The sequence below is a fragment of the Rhopilema esculentum genome, chromosome 12, assembly GCF_057945365.1.
Source record: "Rhopilema esculentum isolate cy_ngs chromosome 12, ASM5794536v1, whole genome shotgun sequence".
NCBI lineage: Eukaryota > Metazoa > Cnidaria > Scyphozoa > Rhizostomeae > Rhizostomatidae > Rhopilema > Rhopilema esculentum.
Window position 1 is genome coordinate 9,622,563 of NC_142826.1, and position 21,640 is coordinate 9,644,202.

Here is a 21,640-nt window from a genome sequence, read left to right on the forward strand (position 1 = left end):
TACATCGTTATGACCCTAATATCATTACTACAGTGATAGAATACATTTATAGATAAACGATAAACGATTCAAAAGTTTAAGCTCGGTTGCAAAATTCCTTTCGTCAACAAAATCAGTAGAGTCACGTAGAAAACCTAAAGAAGAATGGGAAAAGTCTGTATATCTGACTTACACTTTATGTGATAGAAAGCAATAACGTCAAATAGAGTTTTTAAAAAATCCAATTGGCCTTCAGATCGATGTACCATAATGTGAACTTGCAGCTTGAGAGAAAAGTTAAATAATTATTTTTAAATTGTGGCGGATACGATATTTTCAAGTGTCTAAAACATAATCTTTATCAGAGATTTGATATGGATCATAAATAAATAGATGCTTAAAATATTTAAAGCATTGTCGTGTTTTCTTAACTGTAAAGTGAATTTATTGGCTTAGATAAAATGTGACGTAGCTCTGTAGCATAGTGGCAAACACTGTTGCCTCTCGTCGTGTACTGGTTGGAGGCCGCTGAGCCTCGTTAGCCTTAAGATGAGGTACCGTTATATGATGTGAAAAGTATCATTTTCTATATAGCAATTACATAACAGTGCCTAAAATATGCTAAAAATGATCAACAACTCAAATAGCATGAGATAACACAGTGCGCAATATCAATTTTCTTCACAATCTGTTGAATATTGACAAAATAGATAGGCCTATCCAGCCAATTTTTTAACTTTTGAAAGTGGCTTTTGCCTTTTCTATTTCCTTTTTGTATATATATGGTTAAGTTATGAATGTGAAAAATGTGTAAGTTATGTATGGTTAAGTTATACATAACAATGCCTATAATATGCTAAAAATGATCAACAACTCAAATAGCATGAGATAACACAGTGCGCAATATCAATTTTCTTCACAATCTGTTGAATATTGACAAAATAGATAGGCCTATCCAGCCAATTTTTTAACTTTTGAAAGTGGCTTTTGCCTTTTCTATTTCCTTTTTGTATATATATGGTTAAGTTATGAATGTGAAAAATGTGTAAGTTATGTATGGTTAAGTTATACATAACAATGCCTATAATATGCTAAAAATGATCAACAACTCAAATAGCATGAGATAACACAGTGCGCAATATCAATTTTCTTCACAATCTGTTGAATATTGACAAAATAGATAGGCCTATCCAGCCAATTTTTTAACTTTTGAAAGTGGCTTTTGCCTTTTCTATTTCCTTTTTGTATATATATGGTTAAGTTATGAATGTGAAAAATATAGTTATTACTGCATAGGCCTGTGAAAGGGATTTTAAAACTGAGGGGAGAAAGACGCAAGTATGCTATTTTGAAGGTCTTATCAGAAAGAGCATGTGCGTGTAAATATGTACGTTGCATGTGGTACTTCATCCAGAATAACGATAATACAGTTAGCAAATGTATTTAGTACCAGAATGAAAATATGATAGCTTGATTGTTAAAAACACGACGTTTTAAGCATGTACTCGTTATCAACTTGATAACGATTACATGCTCTATAATTAGTTTTCATTCAACGTAAATAGCCTTCGTGCATCTGTCTGTTAACTTCCCTGTACATCTTCCGGTTCTGTCATTTTCTTGTGAAATGCCTCACATTTTTGCAACCAAACAGTGACAACAAGAATGCCTAGGCAACCAGCTATTCCAGTAGATAACCATATGAACAAAGCCTTCATTCTTGTCACGTCGAGGGCAGAAAAATTACTTGCATGGGTGCATTTTGATGAAGTGAACCACTTTTTTGCTAATGAATCAGCTTTCCCAGAATGGGCTAGATCCATTGCTCCCATGTTTAGTCTTCTCTTCCATGTCGATTTGTTGTTGTATGATACCGCAAAACCCATTTCTTTTTCATTTAAAGGCATGGCTTTCATTGTGCAATTCTTATCATGCGATGCTTCGTATGCTAAAGCGTCGAAATCATTAATGACCAAATCAACGTCCCTAGAAATATATCATTTCTTATCATTTAGATGCTGCCTTTGGTAGCATTCTCTCATCGATTTCTAAATCCGCAATTGACAGACCGCAATTTTTTAAAAAGACACCTTCTCTCTTTCTTCAAACACCATCTTAAACTAAAGTATAACACCGCATTTACAGATTGGTCAATGAAAAGACAGCTCCTTTTAATGAACATAGCATCTTGGGCGGCTTTTAAGAGAATATAGAGTAAATACAAACGAGTTTAGTTTACCTGAACGATGACAAAAAAAAGTTACACTATAAACTTATTGGAATAACAGCTCTTGTGGTAATTGATGTTTTGCTCACTAAAATTGTTATAAGAATATGCCTTCTGTTTGCAGTTTCAATTAAAAAAATCCTCAGATTTTACTTTCAAATAGAAACCTCCCACTTTTGCAGGCGAGTCCCAAATAAAACGCATCTAAAAATTTTCGGAATTCAGTTAACGTCACGGCGATATGCGAGGGACTATGGGAAACACGATACGTGGTAGGTTTACGGTAGTGGATTGGTTAAAAACAAGGAATCAATCACACACGCCACTTGCGATCCGCACGAAGACAATGATTCCATCCAACGTTTTATACAATGAAGTCAGAAGTATACTTGAGTTACACATGTTATGTGTTCGTTATGGGAACTAAGTAGTGAAGTAAGTTCACTAGCCTGCGATGATTATAGACAGAATATTCTATAACTGCCTTTATGCTTTATTCTCTAGATCATATTTCCCAAACTCAAGACCCTCCGGCCACATCTGGCCCGGCGTGTAATTATATCCGGCATGTGAGATCATTATATACTATTTTGTTTATATAGTGTCATCAATAAATGTTTATTCTGTTCGGGCCGTAATCTAAATCGTGTTTTGGATTTTGGCCCCCTTGTTCAATTGAGTTTGACACCACTGCTTTAGATGAAAATTAAAAATACTTACCTGTTTATTAAAGCTTTGAATGAATCTTTCAAGCTAGGGTACCTTTTCACTCTAGTTTTTGACATGCTCCTTACCCTTGAATCATTATGAATCAGCAAAAAATAGTCAGGATAAGTGCTTTCCTGAACCCCAATGAGAAGTTTGCTCGAGCTTTTGATAAGCTGCAAAAGTAAGCATCGTTGTAAATGTTTCATATCAAAAGATTCATGAGCAAAACATTCGTAAATGGAAGTTGATTTGGTTACATCGGTTCGCTACACTGCCGTATGTCTACACTAGACTGTCGTACCTCTCTTCTACACTGATGTGTTTCTTACCTTTTCATCTAGCAGGCCAGTCACCAATGGTGTTTCATCTAATACCAAAAGAAACGAAATCAAGTTTGCTGAATATGCAGACATCACCAAAATCGACACAAATGATACAACTATGGCGATAGAACGAGAACCAACAGCCATTGGTTTGTTGCTAATGATTTCTCCGGTGAAAAATGTTCCCCATACGTAAATAACACTATCGACGAAGGTGAATTCTTTTGTGTCGTCTAAGGACCGCTTGTTAATTTGATGCTGGCTATATGGACTGACCCTTTCCAAGGACCACAAGACAACGATAAGAACAATCATGGTTCCAATGAAGCAAAGCCATAGGTACCGGCTAAATGGTTTTAATACGGCCGCTTCTTCATATTGATCCTTCTGCATGTATGCAAAACCCATGGAACCAATGTAATATGGCGCAGTGAAACCTATTACTTGGCTTCGTCTCTTATCAAGGTACAGATCGATCGATATATCAGTTTCATTGCGAACAAGGTCTCTAATATATCCGACTGTCTCTCCAGTACTTGAATTATAACCGCCAAATTTGCCATCCTCAGTCAACATTGGGATACCAACAAAACCTAAAATTGCTTCCAGCTCTTTTAAAATATCGATTGTAAAGCCATTCATACACACTAACTCGTAAGATGCATTTGGTCTTCTCTTTATGCCTAGCTTTCCAGAAATTTGGCAAGGAAGGTTGCTCTCTGACGTCTCATTGTATTTGTAAACCATGACAAATTGTCCAAACTCACCGACTGACACCCTGAGTTTTGGTGCATTCGGGTTCAGACCTTGTTTGTTTATGATCATACTCACCATATTATCGTACATCTCCATATCTTCTTTCCACATGTTTCCAAACGCATTGGTTCGGATTGACAAAGGTTTAAATATTTTTGCTTCCGATGCTCTACAACAAAAATACATTAATCTTCAATCGATATTCTTCCCAGTTTCTCTTCAGTCAAACCAAACCTTCTGAATAATGTTGCCAATATTGGCCATTCTCAAATCACATTCTCAATAGGTTCATTTCTTGCTCGATTATTTGGCTTTATTCTACAAGTTAGAAATTAATAAGCTCATTAATTTATATTTCATCTGCGTCTTTATCAATCAAACTAATTGATCCATAATAAATTAATTTGTGTTTGGAAATGTCGAGGGTTTAAAGACTGACTTTTTCTAGTATGCAGTGATGTGCTTAGACAATTCTGTTTGGGGGGAGCGTTCAAAAAAAAGTGACCAAAATTGCTTTTTGACCGACTATTTCTCCATATAAAATCCATTAACAATGAAATGAATGTTCATATACACACCTAATGACAGCAAGTAAGAGCAAATTATGGCATCAAAGTATAAGGAAATTAAGTTTGCAGAAACTAATATTCCTGGATTTCTCGTTTTTGGGTAAATCCATGAGCATCTTTTTGCGAAAAGCCAATTTTAGGATTATCTGAAAAAATGAACTACAGCTTCTTTTGAGCTCCTCAGAACAATATTTTCAGCTTATCATTTTCTCAAATCTATAGAATTTTATAAGAATTGAAGGGCAAATATGGCTGGAAGGTAGCCGCGAGGTTTCAGAGGCTCTGGGCAAATTGGAAAAACGAAGCCCCTGCGAGCGGAGTTAGTAGAAAATTTTTTCGACCACACCCTTTAGATTAGCTTAAAATGCATCTCAGAAAACTCCTTGCGGTTATTTCTTGTAGTCATTTCTTATAGTCGTTAGCTTGCTCCTCATAGCAAGTTATTTGCAGTACACATTTTTTGTACGAACCAGTGAATTCGAGTCAACTTTTGTCCAAATTCAAATCTATACAATTTTGTGTTTTTATAAAGTTGTTCTTATAAAAAAGATTGTGTTACAAAGATTGTATTACAAAGAAAAGTTGACTATGACCAACCATGTCCAATAAAAAGAATGAATCAAACTTTCAATTTAATGCTAAGGTTACCGCTGCATGACCAACTTTCTTGAATTTTGCAGACATTGAGGGGGCGTAACGCTTCCCCACATTCCACCCCCACGTCCCCCTGATCGGCACATCTTTGTATAGAAGAATTACTTGTCATAAAACAATGATAAATAGGTTGACGTCTGTAGCTTTATAAATGTTTTTAATGTCTATGACATTGACGGAAATGGTTTTTTAAGAAGGTGTTCTGAATTTAGCCAACACAACGTACAATTTTGATACCAGGTTCTTTCATAAACCAGTCTTCCAAATTGCTTATCAAAATCATATGACAAAATATACAATTAACAGCTGTTTTATACAGCATCGAAGTGACTAATTTTCTGCCTATCTTCAATTATTGCGGATACTTCTGGTGTGATGACTTTAACGAAAGATGCAAAAATTTGTTCACGTAGTGTGATGGTTTTCCTTGCATTAAGCATTCAGAAAAAAATTAATTGAAACTTTATCAGAAAAAGAGCGTGTCAAAAAAATATTTCCATCATTTGTATGCGTTTAGCAATTTAAGCCCCTTTGAAGTAGAGATATTCATTTCAAAACGAATCCGGAATTTTGTTTTTTAAGTCATACTTCTTGATAGTTTGATAACTATTTAGTTTACCTTTTCTACCTTTCATAAGATGTTTGATCTTTCCTACGTATTGAAAACAAAAGACACTTGCCTTTTCGAGCAATTCGGCGCCATCAAATCCTCCTTAATATATTGCTTGACCTTCCTTAAGATGTAAGATCCGTTGAGGGCGATATGGGATGGCACTCGTCCATAGTATTCACCTCTAGGAATAGAACAGCTTTGAGGCAGAGATTCCATCGTGCGTTCCGATAGTATCCATTTAATTGAATCCATCAATCCAGTTAGGCCCATCGATTTAGCAATATCAAACATCTTTGCAGCCAACGCTCCATTACAGTCGACAAGAAATAGCTTGCAATCCAAAAAAGTTGACGATACGCTGCTTTGATCTGCAATCAGCTTTTCGACTGATTGAATAGTGATCGTGCCCCTTCCAACATGGTAGGCACTTTGTATCAATTGTGTTAGGATGGCTTGGCCGGTTTCTGTCCAATCTGTGACGATTGTGATGTCTTTGAAAGGAAGAACCAACGTATTCAAGAAGGAGAGCATGTCCTTAGCCATTTGATGGTGATTCTCTCTCTGTGAAAAAAGCTGTAAAGAGTTACTTGAAAATGATTAAAATAGACATCAAAAGGTCATGAAGTATGTAAAATAAATCATTGGAGAAAGTGTTGTGATCTGAGGAAGGACAGTAGAGAAAACATAACGTTTTCGATCATAAGTACAAAACTCCAGCCTGAAGTAATCTGAAGTAGGGAACCGTTATTTACGGACTGCAAGAATGCCCATCTAAGGATGTGAGGTATAACAACCACAATAGCAAATGTAAAAATGATAATTTTACTCGCTGAGTATGGGAAGCTGAGTAATGTGCTGAAATTTAAGAATGTTTAAGGACTTAGGAAATAGGGTGAATTTGATAAAAGATTGAATAGGGTGAATTTGAGAAAACACGGCTGTAGATATAGCTTGAGGGGCCCCTGTGGTGCGCACTAAACTGCATTGCGCTACAGCTCAGAAGTTCCATTAATCCTCTTTTCTCTATTTCTTTTCGAATAAAATCATATAAATCTCTTAAACAAGAAGGAAATTCAAAATAAAAAAAGTTCCTACATTGCCTTGCAATCACAAGTAGGCAGGTTCTTACCTGATGATTGCCTCCTAAGCAATCGTCATAAATAACAGTCTTGTTGTAACTTGGCGACGTCATATCTTCTTGAATCAGCAAAAGCTCTTTGACCATCTCGCTTTGCATGCTCTGAGTATCGCTAAACACAATATTCTTGCTGGAATCACTCCGATTGATTTTCGTTCTAAGCTCTTCCATTTGCGATATTACAAATGATAAGCCATAATTCGAGTTCCAATTTGAGTAAAAACTGCTTTCTGTGATGTTAAGCTTCTCCGATGCTTTTTGAAAATTATCTTGGCCAGATTGGTTTTTAATTATCCCAAAAAATGATACATCTTGGCATGAAGTAGTAGTGAGAAGAGCAAAAAATGCAGCGAAGAAGGACTCCAGGGATCCTCTATTGAACACAAACATGTTGTAGTCAGATGTCAGAACATGGCTTCGTTAAAAATGGGCTCGAATGAGATAATTAATTGCTGTCTTCGTTTTAAACCCTCATTGCCACAAACACCACGGATCAATTCAAATAAGCCACCCGCTATTTATTTTAAATAAACGTAAAAAATCAATGCCATGCAACAGAAACATAATTGATCGATTTTTATTTGCTCAGAAATGCATAAACACGTCGTTTTAAAACATTCCAATTTCAAATATTTTTCAATCTACACACCATGTTTACGCTCTTACGTTTCTTCTTCCCATCATGTTTACGCTCTTCACTTTGACTTAGTAAAAAGATCCTGTTTCTTGCTGATGATAATAGCATAATGGTTTTCTTAAATAAAAAGGTTGTGACCTCATAAGTTGTTTAAAGAATAAATTTGGCTTTAGTGAATATCGCTGCAAATTTTTGATTGAAAGACTTCTATATCTTTAAACTTTATGACTCAGAGTGCATGAAACCAATTGAATAGATTTAAAGACTATATTTTGTCTTTAAATAAGTTTTCCTGAAGTGCAGCAACACCACTGTAGATAATTATACCCACATTGCAGCTAGGAATACACATAAATTTTGAAGATTCTCTTTTTTTATCAACTATTTATTGTTTAGTAGCTATGTTTAGTAGCCTGAATACCATAGCAGAGCTACAAATTTTCGACCTCAGAAGTGGAAGCGCTCTTTTCTCCGCTTCCCCGCTTCCCCGCTAATTCGCTTCCCCGCTTCTCCGCTTCTCCGTTCCTCTCTTCTGTTTCCACGCATGAACCCATGCTGGTATTGCGAGCTAATGGTTAAATTGTGACAATTACTGCTAAGATGTTTGAAATCTAGTACCCCAGTCTATAAATAGCACAAGTGAAATTTTTCGGCGTCTATCCGCATCCTATCTTTTTCAGCGTATCAAACTGCTTATCTCTAAAAAGTTCCATGCTGATATCGCGATCTAAAAGTTAAATTATGACAATCACTGCTTAGAGGTTTTGAACCAAGTACCTCAGCGTCAATTCATATCCTATCTTTATCAGCGTATCAAACTTCTTATTACTACCACGTTCCATGCTGGTATCGCGATCTAATGGCTAAATTATGTCAATTACTGCTTAGACGTTTGGAACCTAGTACCCCACTCTATAAATAGCACAAGGGGATATTTTGCAGCGTCTATTCACACCCTATCTTTTTCGGCGTATCAAACTGCCGATCTCTATCAGGTTTCATGCTTGTGTCATGTTTTACACAATTTGTAACTTTTTATCTTCTTACAGCCCTCTCTATGGCTGAATTGACTATATAAATCTTAATGCGTCACACGCCCCAGCCTCTTTTCGCAAGACTAACTCGCAAAAGAACCCCAGAACTCCTGGTTGTGTGCCATGAATTAAGAAACTAAACTTTTTTTCGAAATTAGCGATAATTAGTCTATCGGAATCAACAATAAAAAAAATTTCATTTTTCTCAATTCAGTGGCACTTTAACCAGATTCTAGAGTTTCTTCTTCACTACATGTCATGCGCAGGAGCTTGGACGAACATGTCCCTCCAACCTTTTCATCTAGACAAGTTTATAAGAATTCATTACTATCAGTCTTTAATAGTCCATTTTTGATGCTATTCAAAACATCATTCTCTCTGCTTCTCTTGCTTTTTTACTATTTGTTTTATCCTGTTAGCAACAGGTTTCCTTCAGCAGAATACTGGCTGTGAATACAGGACATCATGACAATAGTTCTCTTAGGAAAATTGAAAAGTTTTCAGAATTCGATTTTGTAAAGCGATGAAAACTCTAATTTTTAAATAAACCGGAAGTATTTCACTGCTAAATTTTCACTGCAAAGTTTTGTTTGCCATCATTCTAAGTGATGCTTGAGAACCAGGTGCGAAAGAAAAAGAAAATTGGATGAGAGATCACATTTTTACTTAACATGCACAATTAAAAAACTAAGCCAATGCTTACTTAGTTTAGTGAGCAAGGTTTTCATTTTCGTAACATTGTCCCAGAAGCAAAACATTGAACATTATAATCTATAAAGATGATTTCTTTTAAATTATTAATCGATTCATCCATTTCCGTCATTCATTATGGCTCTCATAATTACAACTACGATTTCAACACACTTTAATTAAAAAAAGGTATTGCTTATTCGTTGCGTATTACTCGGAAACGTTAGATTTTGCATTTATTCTTTAGTAACCTCCATTAGAATAAATCTGTTGAGCTTCATAATATAGCAAATTTCCTAAATACATCATAATTTAAGTACAACAAAAACTGTAAAATACACTCAATTTTTATAAGAAATATAGGTCAATGTCGAGTACTCCAGTTTCTTAGTGCTTCAGGAATTTCCAGAATCCATTGTTGCCTAAGAGTTTCTTTATTGAGATGAATGAAATCAATTCTGACATTTGGGACCCTATATCTAATTGTTTATGTTTGTTGGGATGACTTGCAGCTATTTAAAGTGATAGTGACAATTCTATCAAGTTCTAATGTCCTGCTTAGATCAGGGAAATATGTTTTAAACAATCTTTTGGTGGTACAAAACTTGAAAATGGCTTTGAAAAAAGCAAACATTTGAGTAAACTAAAGCTTTTCGTCTGACACTCTTCGGAGTTTAAAACGTCAGAAGATAGATCGAAAACTGTACGCTAGGAAATTTATATACCCAGTTGTGGATCGAAATAGGACAATCAGAAATGCGAGCACATGACTGTTGAAGTTGACCAATCAGTGCCGCTTGCCTATTGAGAATGCTACCAACAGTCATGTGTTCGTGTTTCTGACTGGCCTATTTCGAAATATGTTTTCTTTCTCGGTGTCCAAATTTTTGTGGCAACCAGATTTTTATTTTTCCGACTTCCGAGTTCTTGTTTCTTAAAGCGAGTGTCCTCCTTATAAAAAATGAGTTTATTCATAGTAGAGATATGATCTAATTGTAATGAACAGTCTACAGTCAGATTGCCAATTTCATACGGTTAAAAGGAAGCTCGATATTGTAATTTGCTAAATATTCATACATTCGTTATCCATCTTCCTCTTCTGTCATTTTCTTGTGAAATGCTTCACATTTTCGCAACAAGACAGTGAAAACAAGAATACCAAGGCAACCAGCAATTCCAGCAGATAACCATATGAACAAAGCCTTCATTCTGGTCACATCAAGGGCAGAAAAATTACTTGCATGGGTGCATTGTGATGAAGTGAACCACTTTTTGGCTATTGAGTCAGCTTTCCCAGAATGGGCTAGATCCAATGCTCCCATGTTTAGCATTCTACTCCATGTCGATTTGTTGTTGTATGATACCGCCATGCCCACTTCTTTTTCCTTCAGTGAGATAACTTTTATCGAGCAACTTTTGTCTTCAGCTGCTCTCAATGCTAAAGCGTTGAAATTGCTTAATATCAGATCAACATTCCTGGAAAAATATGATTTCGTCAGATATTTTAAGACCTGAATTGCTTTAAGATTTGACTATAATTATCTTCAATCAATAATGAAAAGAACTGATTCCATACAAAGAGCTGATTCTATTCAAAACAAAACAAATTTATAATAATTTACATATAAATATCAGTCAGGAAATTACCAAATTTGACTGACTTTTTCGCTAAATCCATTCTTGTGGCAGAAATTAAAGCAGATTATGTTTGTTATTTTTCATTATTCGGTTCATTTACAACAAATATAATTTACTTCCACGTTAAATTCTGAAAGATGAAGAACGCCAAAATTATTAATCAATCGTGAAAATAATGGAACTTTCTCTTTTTGTCTGCTGTCTTGAGATAATAAAAAAGTAAAGAATAAAAATAGTTTTATTTTAAATCGTTTTTATCTTTTCTTGATCTTTATCTTTCAAAATGTAAAGCACAATATCTTAAAAAAGTTCACAATTTCGTAATAAAACTATTGCCGCTAACTAAACATGAAAATCTTTAGATACAACAAGTAATAGAACCTGGCTGATGCATACAACACAAAGGTTAAACCTGCTGGATTGACTCAGCTAAATCTTCAAAATTATCTTAAGAAACCTCTTTGCAATTCCAAGCTTCTTTGCTTTGAAATTCAGTAACAATAATGGTCTGTTTTGTGTGTTGTTTGCATTGCAACATAACATTACAAAAATGGGCCATAAGAATTGTCCATGAATTTAAAACAATTTTTCACAGAAATATCGTGGGTATCACTATGGTACTAGTCTCACAGGATTGACAAATTTAGATCTTGAAAGAATCGTATAACTGCAGTCAATAATTAGAAGAAAGCGATACATTTCATAACGTTCTTCACGCTTGCATATCTAGATGAACATTTAAAATACTTACTTGTTTTTTAAAGTGATGAGTAACTCATCCAAGCTAGAGTACCTTTTCACCCTCGTCTTCGACATGCTTCTTACTCTTGGATCATAATGAGTCAACAAGAAATTGTCCGGGAATGTGCTTTCCTGAACTCCCATGCGAAGTTCGCTCGATCTTTTGATAAGCTACAAAAGTAACCATTACTGGAAAAAATTCGTAGAGAAAATATTTTGCCTATTAGGGCAAACTGAAATTCAATTTTTGTTAATCTTTTGAGAATCTCATTGTGATTCTCCTTATGTCCTTGGCCTTCATTATTTTGCAAGTTTGATATCTCGTTATATCATTCTTTCTTTTATTAGAATGAAAAAAACAAATTTGTGATTAAATTTTAAAAGGGGTGAAACTGGGCTTTGTAAGGGTCGCGGATATAGGTCAAGATTTGCAATTAGATATAACTCGAAACTGTTATGAATAACAAGGCCTATTTGAAAATTTCTTTAGCAATCTATTCAAACAATCTACTTGACATTCAGATAAAATATCCTTCGCCCCCATTCACCGCTGCCCCACCCCCTCCAACCCTTGGATGTAGCCCTACTGCAAGTAACTTTCAAACGCTGCAACCTTTCAGTTTCTTACCTTTTCATCTAGCAGGCCAGTCACCAATGATGTTTCATCTAATACCACAAGAAACGAAATCAAGTTTGCTGAATATGCAGACATCACCAAAATCGACACAAATGATACAAATATGGCGATAGAACGAGAACCAACAGCCATTGCTTTGTTGCTAATGATTTCTCCGGTGAAAAATGTTCCCCATACGTAAATAACACTATCGACGATGGTGAATTCTTTTGTGTCGTCTAAGGACCGCTTGTTAATTTGATGCTGGCTATATGGACTGACCCTTTCCAAGGACCACAAGACAATAATAAGCATAATTATGGTTCCGATTATACACAGCCATAGATGAAGGCTGAATGGTTTTAATACAGCCGCTTCTTCATATTGATTCTTCTGCAGGTATGCAAAACCCATGGAACTAATGTAATATGGCGCAGTGTAACCTATTACTTGGCTTCGTCTTTTATCAAGGTACAGATCGATCGATATATCAGTTTCATTGCGAACAAGGTCTCTAATATATCCGACTGTCTCTCCAGTACTTGAATTATAACCGCCATATTTGCCATCCTTAGTCAACATTGGGATACCAACAAAATCTAAAATGGCTTCCAGCTCTTTTAAAATATCGATTGTAAAGCCATTCATACACACTAACTCGTAAGATGCATTTGGTCTTCTCTTTATGCCTAGCTTTCCAGAAATTTGGCAAGGAAGGTTGCTCTCTGACGTCTCATTGTATTTGTAAACCATGACAAATTGTCCAAACTCAACGACTGATACCCTAAGTTTTGGTGCATTCGGGTTCAGACCTTGTTTGTTTATGATCATACTCACCATATAATCGTACATCTCCATATCTTCTTTCCACATGTTTCCAAACGCATTGGTTCGGATTGACAAAGGTTTAAATATTTTTGCTTCCGATGCTCTACAACAAAAATACATTAATCTTCAATCGATATTCTTCCCAGTTTCTCTTCAGTCAAACCAAATCTTCTGAATAATGTTGCCAATATTGGCCATTCTCAAATCACATTCTCAATAGGTTCATTTCTTTCTTGATTATTTGGCTTTATTCTACAAGTTAGAAATTAATAAGCTCATTAATTTATATTTCATCTGCGTCTTTATCAATCAAACTAATGGATCCACAATAAATTAATTTGTGTTTGGAAATGTCGAGGGTTTAAGGACTATCGTTTTCTAGTATGCAGTGATGTGCCTAGACAATTTTGTTTGGGAGGAGCGTTCAGAAAAAAAAGTGACCAAAATTGCGTTTTTGACCGACTATTTCTCCATATAAAATCCATTAACAATGAAATAAATGTTCATATAAACACTTAATGACAGCAAGTAAGAGCAAATTATGGCATCAAAGTATAAGGAAATTAAGTTTGCAGAAACTAATATTCCTGGATTTCTCGTTTTTGGCTGAATCCATGAGCATCTTTTTGCGAAAAGCCAATTTTAGGATTATCTGAAAAAATGAACTACAGCTTCTTTTGAGCTCCTCATAACAATATTTTCAGCTTATAATTTTCTCAAATCTATAGAATTAAATAAGAATTGAATGGCACATATGGCTGGAAGGTAGCCGAGAGGTTTCAGAGGCTCTGGGGCAAAATGGAAAAACGGTGCCCTTGCGAGCGGAGCGAGTAGAAAAATTTTTCGACCACAGCCTTTAGATTAGCTCAAAATGCATCTCAGAAAACTCTTGCGGTTATTTCTTGTAGTCATTTCTTATAATCGTTAGCTTGCTCCTTATAGCAAGTTATTTGCAGTACACTTTTTTTGTACGAACCAGTGAATTAGAGTTAACTTTTGTCCAATTTTGAGGCTCGTGTTTTGATAAAGTTGTTCTTATAAAAAAGATTGTATTACAAAAAAAAGTTGACTATCACCAACCATGACCAATAAAAAGAATGAATCAAACTTCCTATTTAATGCTAAGGTTCCCGCTGCATGCCTAACTTTCTTGAAGTTTGCAGACATTGAGGGGGCGTAACGCTTCCTCACATTCCACCCCCACGTCCCCCCGATCGGCACATCTCTGTCTAGAAGAATTACTTGTCATAAAACAATGATAAATAGGTTGACGTCTGTAGCTTTAAAAATGTTTTTAATGTCTATGACGTTGACGGAAATGGTTTTTCAAAGAAAGTGTTCTGAATTTAGCCAAAACAACGTACAATTTTGGTACCAGGTTCTTTCATAAACCAGTCTTCCAAACTGCTTGTCGAAATCATATGACAAAATATAAAATTAACAGCTGTTTTATACAGCATCGAAGTGACTAATTTTCTGCCTATCTTCAATCATTGCGGATACTTCTCGTGTGATAACTTTAACGAAAGATGCAAAAAATTGTTCATATAGTATGATGGTTTTCCTGGCTTTAAGCATTGGGAAAAAAATTCATTGAAACTTTATCAGAAAAAGAGCGTGTCAAAGAATTATTTCCATCATTTGTATGCGTTTAACAATTTGAGCCGCTTTGAATTAGAAATATACATTCCAAAACAAATTCGGAATTTTGTTTTTTAAGTCATACTTCTTGATAGTTTGATAACTATTTAGTTTACCTTTTCTACCTTTCATAAGTTGTTTGATCTTTCCTACGTATTGAAAACAAAAGACACTTGCCTTTTCGAGCAATTCGGCGCCATAAAATCCTCCTTAATATATTGCTTGACCTTCCTTAAGATGTAAGATCCGTTAAGGGCGATTTGGGATGGCACTCGTCCATAGTATTCACCTCCAGGAATAGAACAGCTTTGAGGCAGAGATTCCATCGTGCGTTCAGATAGTATCCATTTAATTGAATCCATCAATCCAGTTAGGCCCATCGATTTAGCAATATCAAACATCTTTGCAGCCAACGCTCCATTACAGTCGACAAGAAATAGCTTGCAATCCAAAAAAGTTGACGATACGCTGTTTTGATCTGCAATCAGCTTTTCGACTGATTGAATAGTGATCGTGCCCCTTCCAACATGGTAGGCACTTTGTATCAATTGTGTTAGGATGGCTTGGCCGGTTTCTGTCCAATCTGTGACGATTGTGATGTCTTTCAAAGGAAGAACCAACGTATTCAAGAAGGAGAGCATGTCCTTAGCCATTTGATGGTGATTCTCTCTCTGTGAAAAAAGCTGTAAAGAATTACTTCAAAATGATTAAAATAGACATCAAAAGGTCATGAAGTATGTAAAATAAATCATTGGAGAAAGTGTTGTGATCTGAGGAAGGACAGTAGAGAAAACATAACCTTTTGGATCACAAGTACAAACCTCCAGCCTGAAGTAATCTGAAGTAGGGAACTGTTATTTACGGACTGCAAGAATGCCCATCTAAGGATGTGAGGTATAACAACCACAATAGCAAATGTAAGAATGCTAATTTTACTCGCTAAGTATGGGAAGCTGAGTAATGTGCTGAAATTGAAGAATGTTTAGGGACTTAGGAAATAGGGTGAATTTGATAAAAGATTGAATAGGGTGAGTTTGAGAAAACACGGCTGTAGATATCGCTTGAGGGGCCCCTGTGGTGCGCTCTAAATTGCATTGCGCTACAGCTCAGAAGTTCCATTAATCCTCTTTTCTTTATTTCTTTTCGAATAAAATCATATAAATCTCTTAAACAAGAAGGAAATTCAAAATAAAAAAAATTCCTACATTGCCTTGCAATCACAAGTAGGCGAGTCTTACCTGATGATTGCCTCCTAAGCAATCGTCATAAATAACAGTCTTGTTGTAACTTGGCGACGTCATATCTTCTTGAATCAGCAACAGCTCTTTGACCATCTCGCTTTGCATGCCCTGAGTATCGCTAAACACAATATTCTTGCTGGAATCACTCCGATTGATTTTCGTTCTAAGCTCTTCCATTTGCGATATTACAAATGATAAGCCATGACTCGAGTTCCAATTTGAGTAAAAACTGCTTTCTGTGATGTTAAGCTTCTCCGATGCATTTTGAAAATTACCTTGGCCAGATTGGTTTTTAATTATCCCAAAAAATGATACATCTTGGCATGAAGTAGTAGTGAGAAGAGCAAAAAATGCAGCGAAGAAGGACTCCAGGGATCCTCTATTGAACACAAACATGTTGTAGTCAGATTTCAGAACATGGCTTCGTTAAAAATGGCCTTGAATGAGATAATTAATTGCTGACTTCTTTTTAAACCCTCATTGCCACAAACACCACGGATCAATTCAAATAAGCCACCCGCTATTTATTTTAAATAAGCGTAAAAAATCAATGCCATGCAACAGAAACATAATTGATCGATTTTTATTTACTCAGAAATGCATAAACACGTCGTTTTAAAACATTCCAATTTCATTTTTTTTCAACCTTTCAAACATCATGTTTACGCTCTTCACTTTGACTTAGTAAAAAGATCCTTATTCTTGCCGGTGATAATAGCAAAATGGTTTTTCTAAATAAAAAGGTTGTGATGTTTATAAATTGTTTCAAGAATAAATTTGGTTTTATTGAATTTCGCTGCAAATTTTTGATTGAAAGACTTCTATATCTTTAAACGGCCTGAATACCATAGCAGAGCTACAAAATTTCGACCTCGGAAGTGGAAGCGTTCTCTTCTCCGTTTTTCCGTTTCTCCGCTTCTCCGCTTCTACGTTTCTCCTTTTCTCCACTTCTCCGCTTCTCCGCTTCTCCGCTTCTCCGCTTCTCCGTTCCTCCTTTCTGTTTCCACGCGTGAATTTATGTGGCTCTGGTACCTAGGGCATACTTAATTATGAAAGCTTTATTTTAGAATATAGAAACAATAGAGAAGAGTTCATATGAGTCCGGCAGAGTAAACATCGAGAGAGAAGTCAACAGCACAGTCAGCAACCAATCATATACTCAACACTGTGCTGCAGTCTAACATAACTATGCAACATAAACAATTCAATGACTATAAGCCTTTATCACAAGACAGTCATTAAAGGAGAACTGACACGCAAAAAAAAGTTTGGCTAAAACGGTAGTTTGTGACAAGCAAATTCCGAGATCGAAAAAATTTTTTTAATCACAGTTACCGTTTTTGAAATACAGGCGTTTTAAGTTGAGAAACGACAAATATTCCGACAACTTGAGACTAGAGGCGAAAATCGTCACGAGTGGGCGATCATCTTTGACGTCACAAGTGACATGTTCTCAGCACGTAATGTGTTTCTCTATAGAAACCTTTAACAAAATGCTGCGGACAAATGTTTATTTTGTGCATGTGAAAGGTGCTAATTTTGCATTTTTGACACATAATTGACTTTTTCAATGGTTTGGGACTCTGAATCGGAGTTTTATTACACTGATTTCGAAACAAATGGAGAGTTTCAGCCGTCTGAGTTTTTGCTACCAACCAGCGCTGCCGCTTGGGCAGACAGTCGTCCCATGGCTCAACAGTGACGATATTATGAACAAAAACAGACTGGATGTATAAACTGATATGGAATTTCTATTAAAAACAATGCTATTGCTACAATCTAAATGAGATCAGGTATCCTAAAACTAGAATTTCATTTCAGATTTCAGATAGACTGCTTTGTATATGGCCTAATTTGCTGAAATGCCTATGATGCCCTAAACGGAACTGCAAGTTATTCATTGTTAATGTAACTTTCTATGATTGTTTTTCAATGTTTCAAACGCGTTAACTCTATAGTGATATTAAATAGTGAAGGCGAGTTAAAAGTCGACTTGTGCGGATTATATGCCATTTTCACCGGGCGTGAAGGGTTTCGGGAACTGATAAGTTACCTGGCAGTCGAAAAATCTGGATTTACGAAATAGGCTCTTAGCTATTAGCCAAAGAACTTGATTTCTTAGTCGAAGAAAATGCTGTTTAGCTGTCATAGGAATATCAACTGACACATTATCTTCTTTTGCAATCAATTTTGACTTGGGTGGGGGATGGTCTTTTCGAAGACTAGGTTATTCCCTAGTATCTCAACCTCTGTTAAAATACAATAATCAAGTTCCGTGAAATTATTATTTAGTCACACTCGCAGCTCCCAACAACCAAGGCTTTTTCTTGAATTCATATTTCTGCACCCAAAGCAGGTTGCAGGATCACTTTTACCGCTGTCTCCACTAGATTTCGTTTGTCTTTTGGCTAATGCTTCAAACCACACCCCCCCACCCCCATGTTGCGATTTTATTTGTAATTGTAAAAATAAAAACTTTGAAGAAACGGTATCAGTTTTCAAACAAAGTCGACTCCTTTTTTCATAAGCTTAGAGGTTCTTTCAATGTTTCAAAGCATGCTGGTTCGAAGATATCATGGCACAAAAATAAATTGTATGTAGATATAAGCGTCTTAGCAGACATGTAGCTAGGATTTTCTAGCTTCGATATACTTATAAATGAAATGCCTGACAATTTTTTGTCTTTTCACCGCGGATTATTTTCAATAAAACACGAAACTTCATTTGTACTTTCACCGTTGCGGTGAAAGCCTTTACAACGGCATTGTTAACATGTGTTATACAACTAGTTTTGTCTGTCGTGCATCGTGTTTGTGGTTCGTTATTGTTAATGAGAATGTCTTTCGATGTTTGCGTCAGTAATTTTGTTTGTCATCGTGCCATCTCTTTTTAGTTGTTATTAGTTCATTTGCCGTTAATTTGTGTCATTAGGGTTTTATGTGCGTCACTCGTGTTGTTAAAAGCGTATGTTCTTTGAGTGCAAGTCCAGTCGAGTCGAAGTTTTCGTTGAATAAAGTCGTCATTTTGTAGTTGTTGGTTGCTGCTGATTATACGATCGCTATTGAAGAATCTTGGTTTTAAAAAAGAAAATACTTCATTTTACACATGTCACTTGTGACGTCAACCGAGAATTTTAACAACTCCTGGCGATAATCTTGTTTCCGCTTCGGGAAATTCCCGAGTCCTGGCTGTGACGTATTCGACGGATAAAAGTGCAAATATCAGAAAAACGGCGAATCTTAGAAGAAAACTTTTTCCAGATCTGAAGTCAGCGAAAAATTTTGCATCGAATAAGCCAAAGTCATTTTTGCGTGTCAGTTCTCCTTTAAGCATTCACAATCAGCTTATGCAAGTACACCCTTCAAATCAAGGTGCAGTAAAACATTACAGACTTCGCTTGAAATGTAAGAAGGAAATGTAAACATACATTCAAACACAATAGAAAACAAATGCTACAAATGCCTAAGATAAGAAATCATAAGAAGAAGATTAAGATAGATCAGAATAAGATACAAAAGAAGGTAAAAAAAGAGAAAGAAAAGAAATAGAAAAATGAAGAAGAAAATATGCAGAGAATGAAATGAAGTACAGGAAGAGAAAGCCACAGCATTTGAAGATAAGAAAGAAAATGTTTGAAGATGAAAAACGTAAAGATGGTATTTCCGAATAAGAACCTCATTGATCTCATCTCATCTTCATCTAATATACTTTTCAAAATGTCCAATAGCAGCTTTCTATCTATTGTATCAAAGGCTGATGACATATCTATTCCTGTTGTATGTATGTCTATTTCTGACAAAGCTATTTTTGCTGCATACCATCTGTGAGTCTATACTATATCAGATGTGCTTCTGAAGGGTCTAAATCCACTCTCATTTACTGATAGATATGCTCCAATTTTATCTCTTGTTCTGTATAGAGTACATGTTGACAATGCTTTTCTGATGGTATTTAATAATGTGAAATATTTAAACCTCGATTTCACTTATATTTAATCTTGGTCGGCATTAGATCATAGTCATGACGTCATACAAACTATGGCAACCAATGCACGAGTGGTAGTATGACGTCATCGCATTCCAACCATTTGACGAAAAACTTTATTGCAAGCGGCATGAAATTCAACTTCTATGTCAATTGCCAATACCTCATCTCAGTCAATGTTCTTAACACTAAACTATGGAAAATGAAGACTGACGCAATGCTTCTAAAAGGGACTTTAGGCTTGATTACAGCAAATTTTGTCGGGGAACTCTCTTTAAAACGCTTGATAATGTTCTTATGCGGCAAAACCAGTTATCTGAAATGTTAGCAAGAGCTTAATACATAATTAAACATACATAATTATCAATGGTAGTTACTCTGACTCAGGCGAAAACGTAAGAGAGAGCTTTCGTAGCTGCACACGCAGTAAAACAAGTTCTTTAGATTCAACTATAAGAAAGTGCTCCAAAACAGGGCCTTTTTAATGCTTTAGAATAGAATAGACACATTTCCCCGTTTTTCTCTGTTTGTGTGTGCTATGAATTGAAAACCCTTGGAGAAAAAGCTAAATTCCAGCTTTAGCAGAAAATTCCCCGAAGTAAGCAGAAAATCTGGCAAACACGCCCCTGTATATTTACTAGAAATAGCTCTTGCTAGTACTGCCCGCAAACAATTAGTTCCTTGATAATGATTGTTTTGAAAATTCAGGTCAGGATATTCGAAGAAGACACCATCTTGGGTTTTCACAATTTTATAAAAACAGCTGCTCTAGTTGATGCTAAACTATTCTTTTTATCAAGAATTTTTGGCGTTCAGTTTGCCTTTGATTTAAGTCCAACGCCCTTTTGAAAATCATGAAAGTTTTTCAAGGGTTTGACATTTATTTTTCGATAGTCACGCCAATCATAACTTTTGCTCGTATGGTCTCGAGTTTTTGGGAGAAAGGTGTGGCATTCGACTGGTTTTGATTCCCAAAACTTCGAATCAAAACTTCCATCCATTGCGGAGAACCGAGCTGTGATGCAGCACCGTTTTCGTGCCAAAAAAACCGAAGGCCTTTAACAGAGTCTTGGCAGAGCAACGCTCCGAAGATAATTCCCCTCCGCACAAAGAGGTGGCGGTTAACGACCTCCTCGACAAAGCCGATTGATTGACAATGAAATTGATTGACAGTTGTCATGGCAGCAGAAAAGTGACAAAATCTGCTGACAAAGTGCTGACAACATGAACTGAAGCTTCCATATGCTACTTATACGCGGGGCAGACTATAAGCCCTTCACTCGCGCGCTATCGCGCGCGAGTTGCGGGCAATTAAACTAAAGAATGATTTCCTGACGTCATTTTCTTGCATTCGCCTAAAACATTTAACTGTTCTGTAGGGATGCGTGGGTCTTGTTAATGCCACAGCAAACCACAGGCGAGTTCCCCCATTGTTTGCAGCCTCCGACCTATAATACTAATTCGCACCAAAAGGACATTTATCCAAAACTCTATCAAAGAAGTCGTTCTCTGTGAGTGCACTTAATGACTCATTTAAAGAGTAAGAGGAAAGATTCAACGTTATTTTGTGGGAATGGTTTTCGACAATATAAAATGGTAATGCTGATGAAATGCGACTTACGT

The 21,640-nt window shown here is 36.0% G+C and overlaps 2 protein-coding genes across 5 annotated transcripts; both read right to left on the reverse strand.

Moving 5' to 3' along the window:
• Positions 1-1,229: 1,229 nt before the first annotated feature.
• On the reverse strand, positions 1,230-7,636 carry LOC135681227 (uncharacterized). 2 transcript variants are annotated; one of them, XM_089111702.1, is made up of 5 exons: positions 6,959-7,636; positions 5,897-6,402; positions 3,244-4,162; positions 2,927-3,087; positions 1,230-1,965 (listed from the first exon to the last, which is right to left on the reverse strand). In XM_089111702.1, exons 1-5 carry the CDS (start codon positions 7,355-7,357, stop codon positions 1,563-1,565), a joined length of 2,388 nt encoding a protein of 795 aa, XP_088967828.1. In that variant the 5' UTR covers positions 7,358-7,636; the 3' UTR covers positions 1,230-1,562. The 2 variants fall into 2 exon arrangements, with proteins under 2 accessions (XP_088967828.1, XP_088967829.1); XM_089111703.1 differs by having other exon boundaries at positions 1,233-1,965; positions 5,897-6,390; positions 6,959-7,630.
• A 1,488-nt stretch (positions 7,637-9,124) lies between these two features.
• LOC148958751 (glutamate [NMDA] receptor subunit 1-like) lies at positions 9,125-21,337 on the reverse strand. Of its 3 annotated transcripts, XM_089111705.1 has the most exons (6): positions 19,708-21,337; positions 16,031-17,065; positions 14,970-15,475; positions 12,336-13,254; positions 11,718-11,878; positions 9,125-10,804 (listed from the first exon to the last, which is right to left on the reverse strand). In XM_089111705.1, the coding sequence occupies exons 2-6, from the start codon at positions 16,427-16,429 to the stop codon at positions 10,411-10,413; spliced, it is 2,379 nt and encodes a 792-aa protein (XP_088967831.1). In that variant the 5' UTR covers positions 16,430-17,065; positions 19,708-21,337; the 3' UTR covers positions 9,125-10,410. The 3 variants fall into 3 exon arrangements, with proteins under 3 accessions (XP_088967831.1, XP_088967832.1, XP_088967830.1); XM_089111706.1 differs by lacking the exon at positions 19,708-21,337 and having other exon boundaries at positions 14,970-15,463; positions 16,031-17,269; XM_089111704.1 differs by lacking the exon at positions 19,708-21,337 and having other exon boundaries at positions 16,031-17,269.
• Positions 21,338-21,640: the final 303 nt, after the last annotated feature.

Bases quoted from the DNA above. Each gene is read 5' to 3' on its own strand.
- LOC135681227 (XM_089111702.1), bottom strand. From the start codon at position 7,357: ATGTTTGTGTTCAATAGAGGATCCCTGGAGTCCTTCTTCGCTGCATTT. The intron at 6,403-6,958 runs GTAAGAACCTGC...AACTCTTTACAG, and splicing joins GCTTAGGAGGCAATCATCAG to CTTTTTTCACAGAGAGAGAA. The intron at 4,163-5,896 runs GCAAGTGTCTTT...TTTTTGTTGTAG, and splicing joins GCGCCGAATTGCTCGAAAAG to AGCATCGGAAGCAAAAATAT.
- LOC148958751 (XM_089111705.1), bottom strand. From the start codon at position 16,429: ATGTTTGTGTTCAATAGAGGATCCCTGGAGTCCTTCTTCGCTGCATTT. The intron at 13,255-14,969 runs GCAAGTGTCTTT...TTTTTGTTGTAG, and splicing joins GCGCCGAATTGCTCGAAAAG to AGCATCGGAAGCAAAAATAT. The intron at 11,879-12,335 runs GTAAGAAACTGA...TTACTTTTGTAG, and splicing joins CTGGCCTGCTAGATGAAAAG to CTTATCAAAAGATCGAGCGA.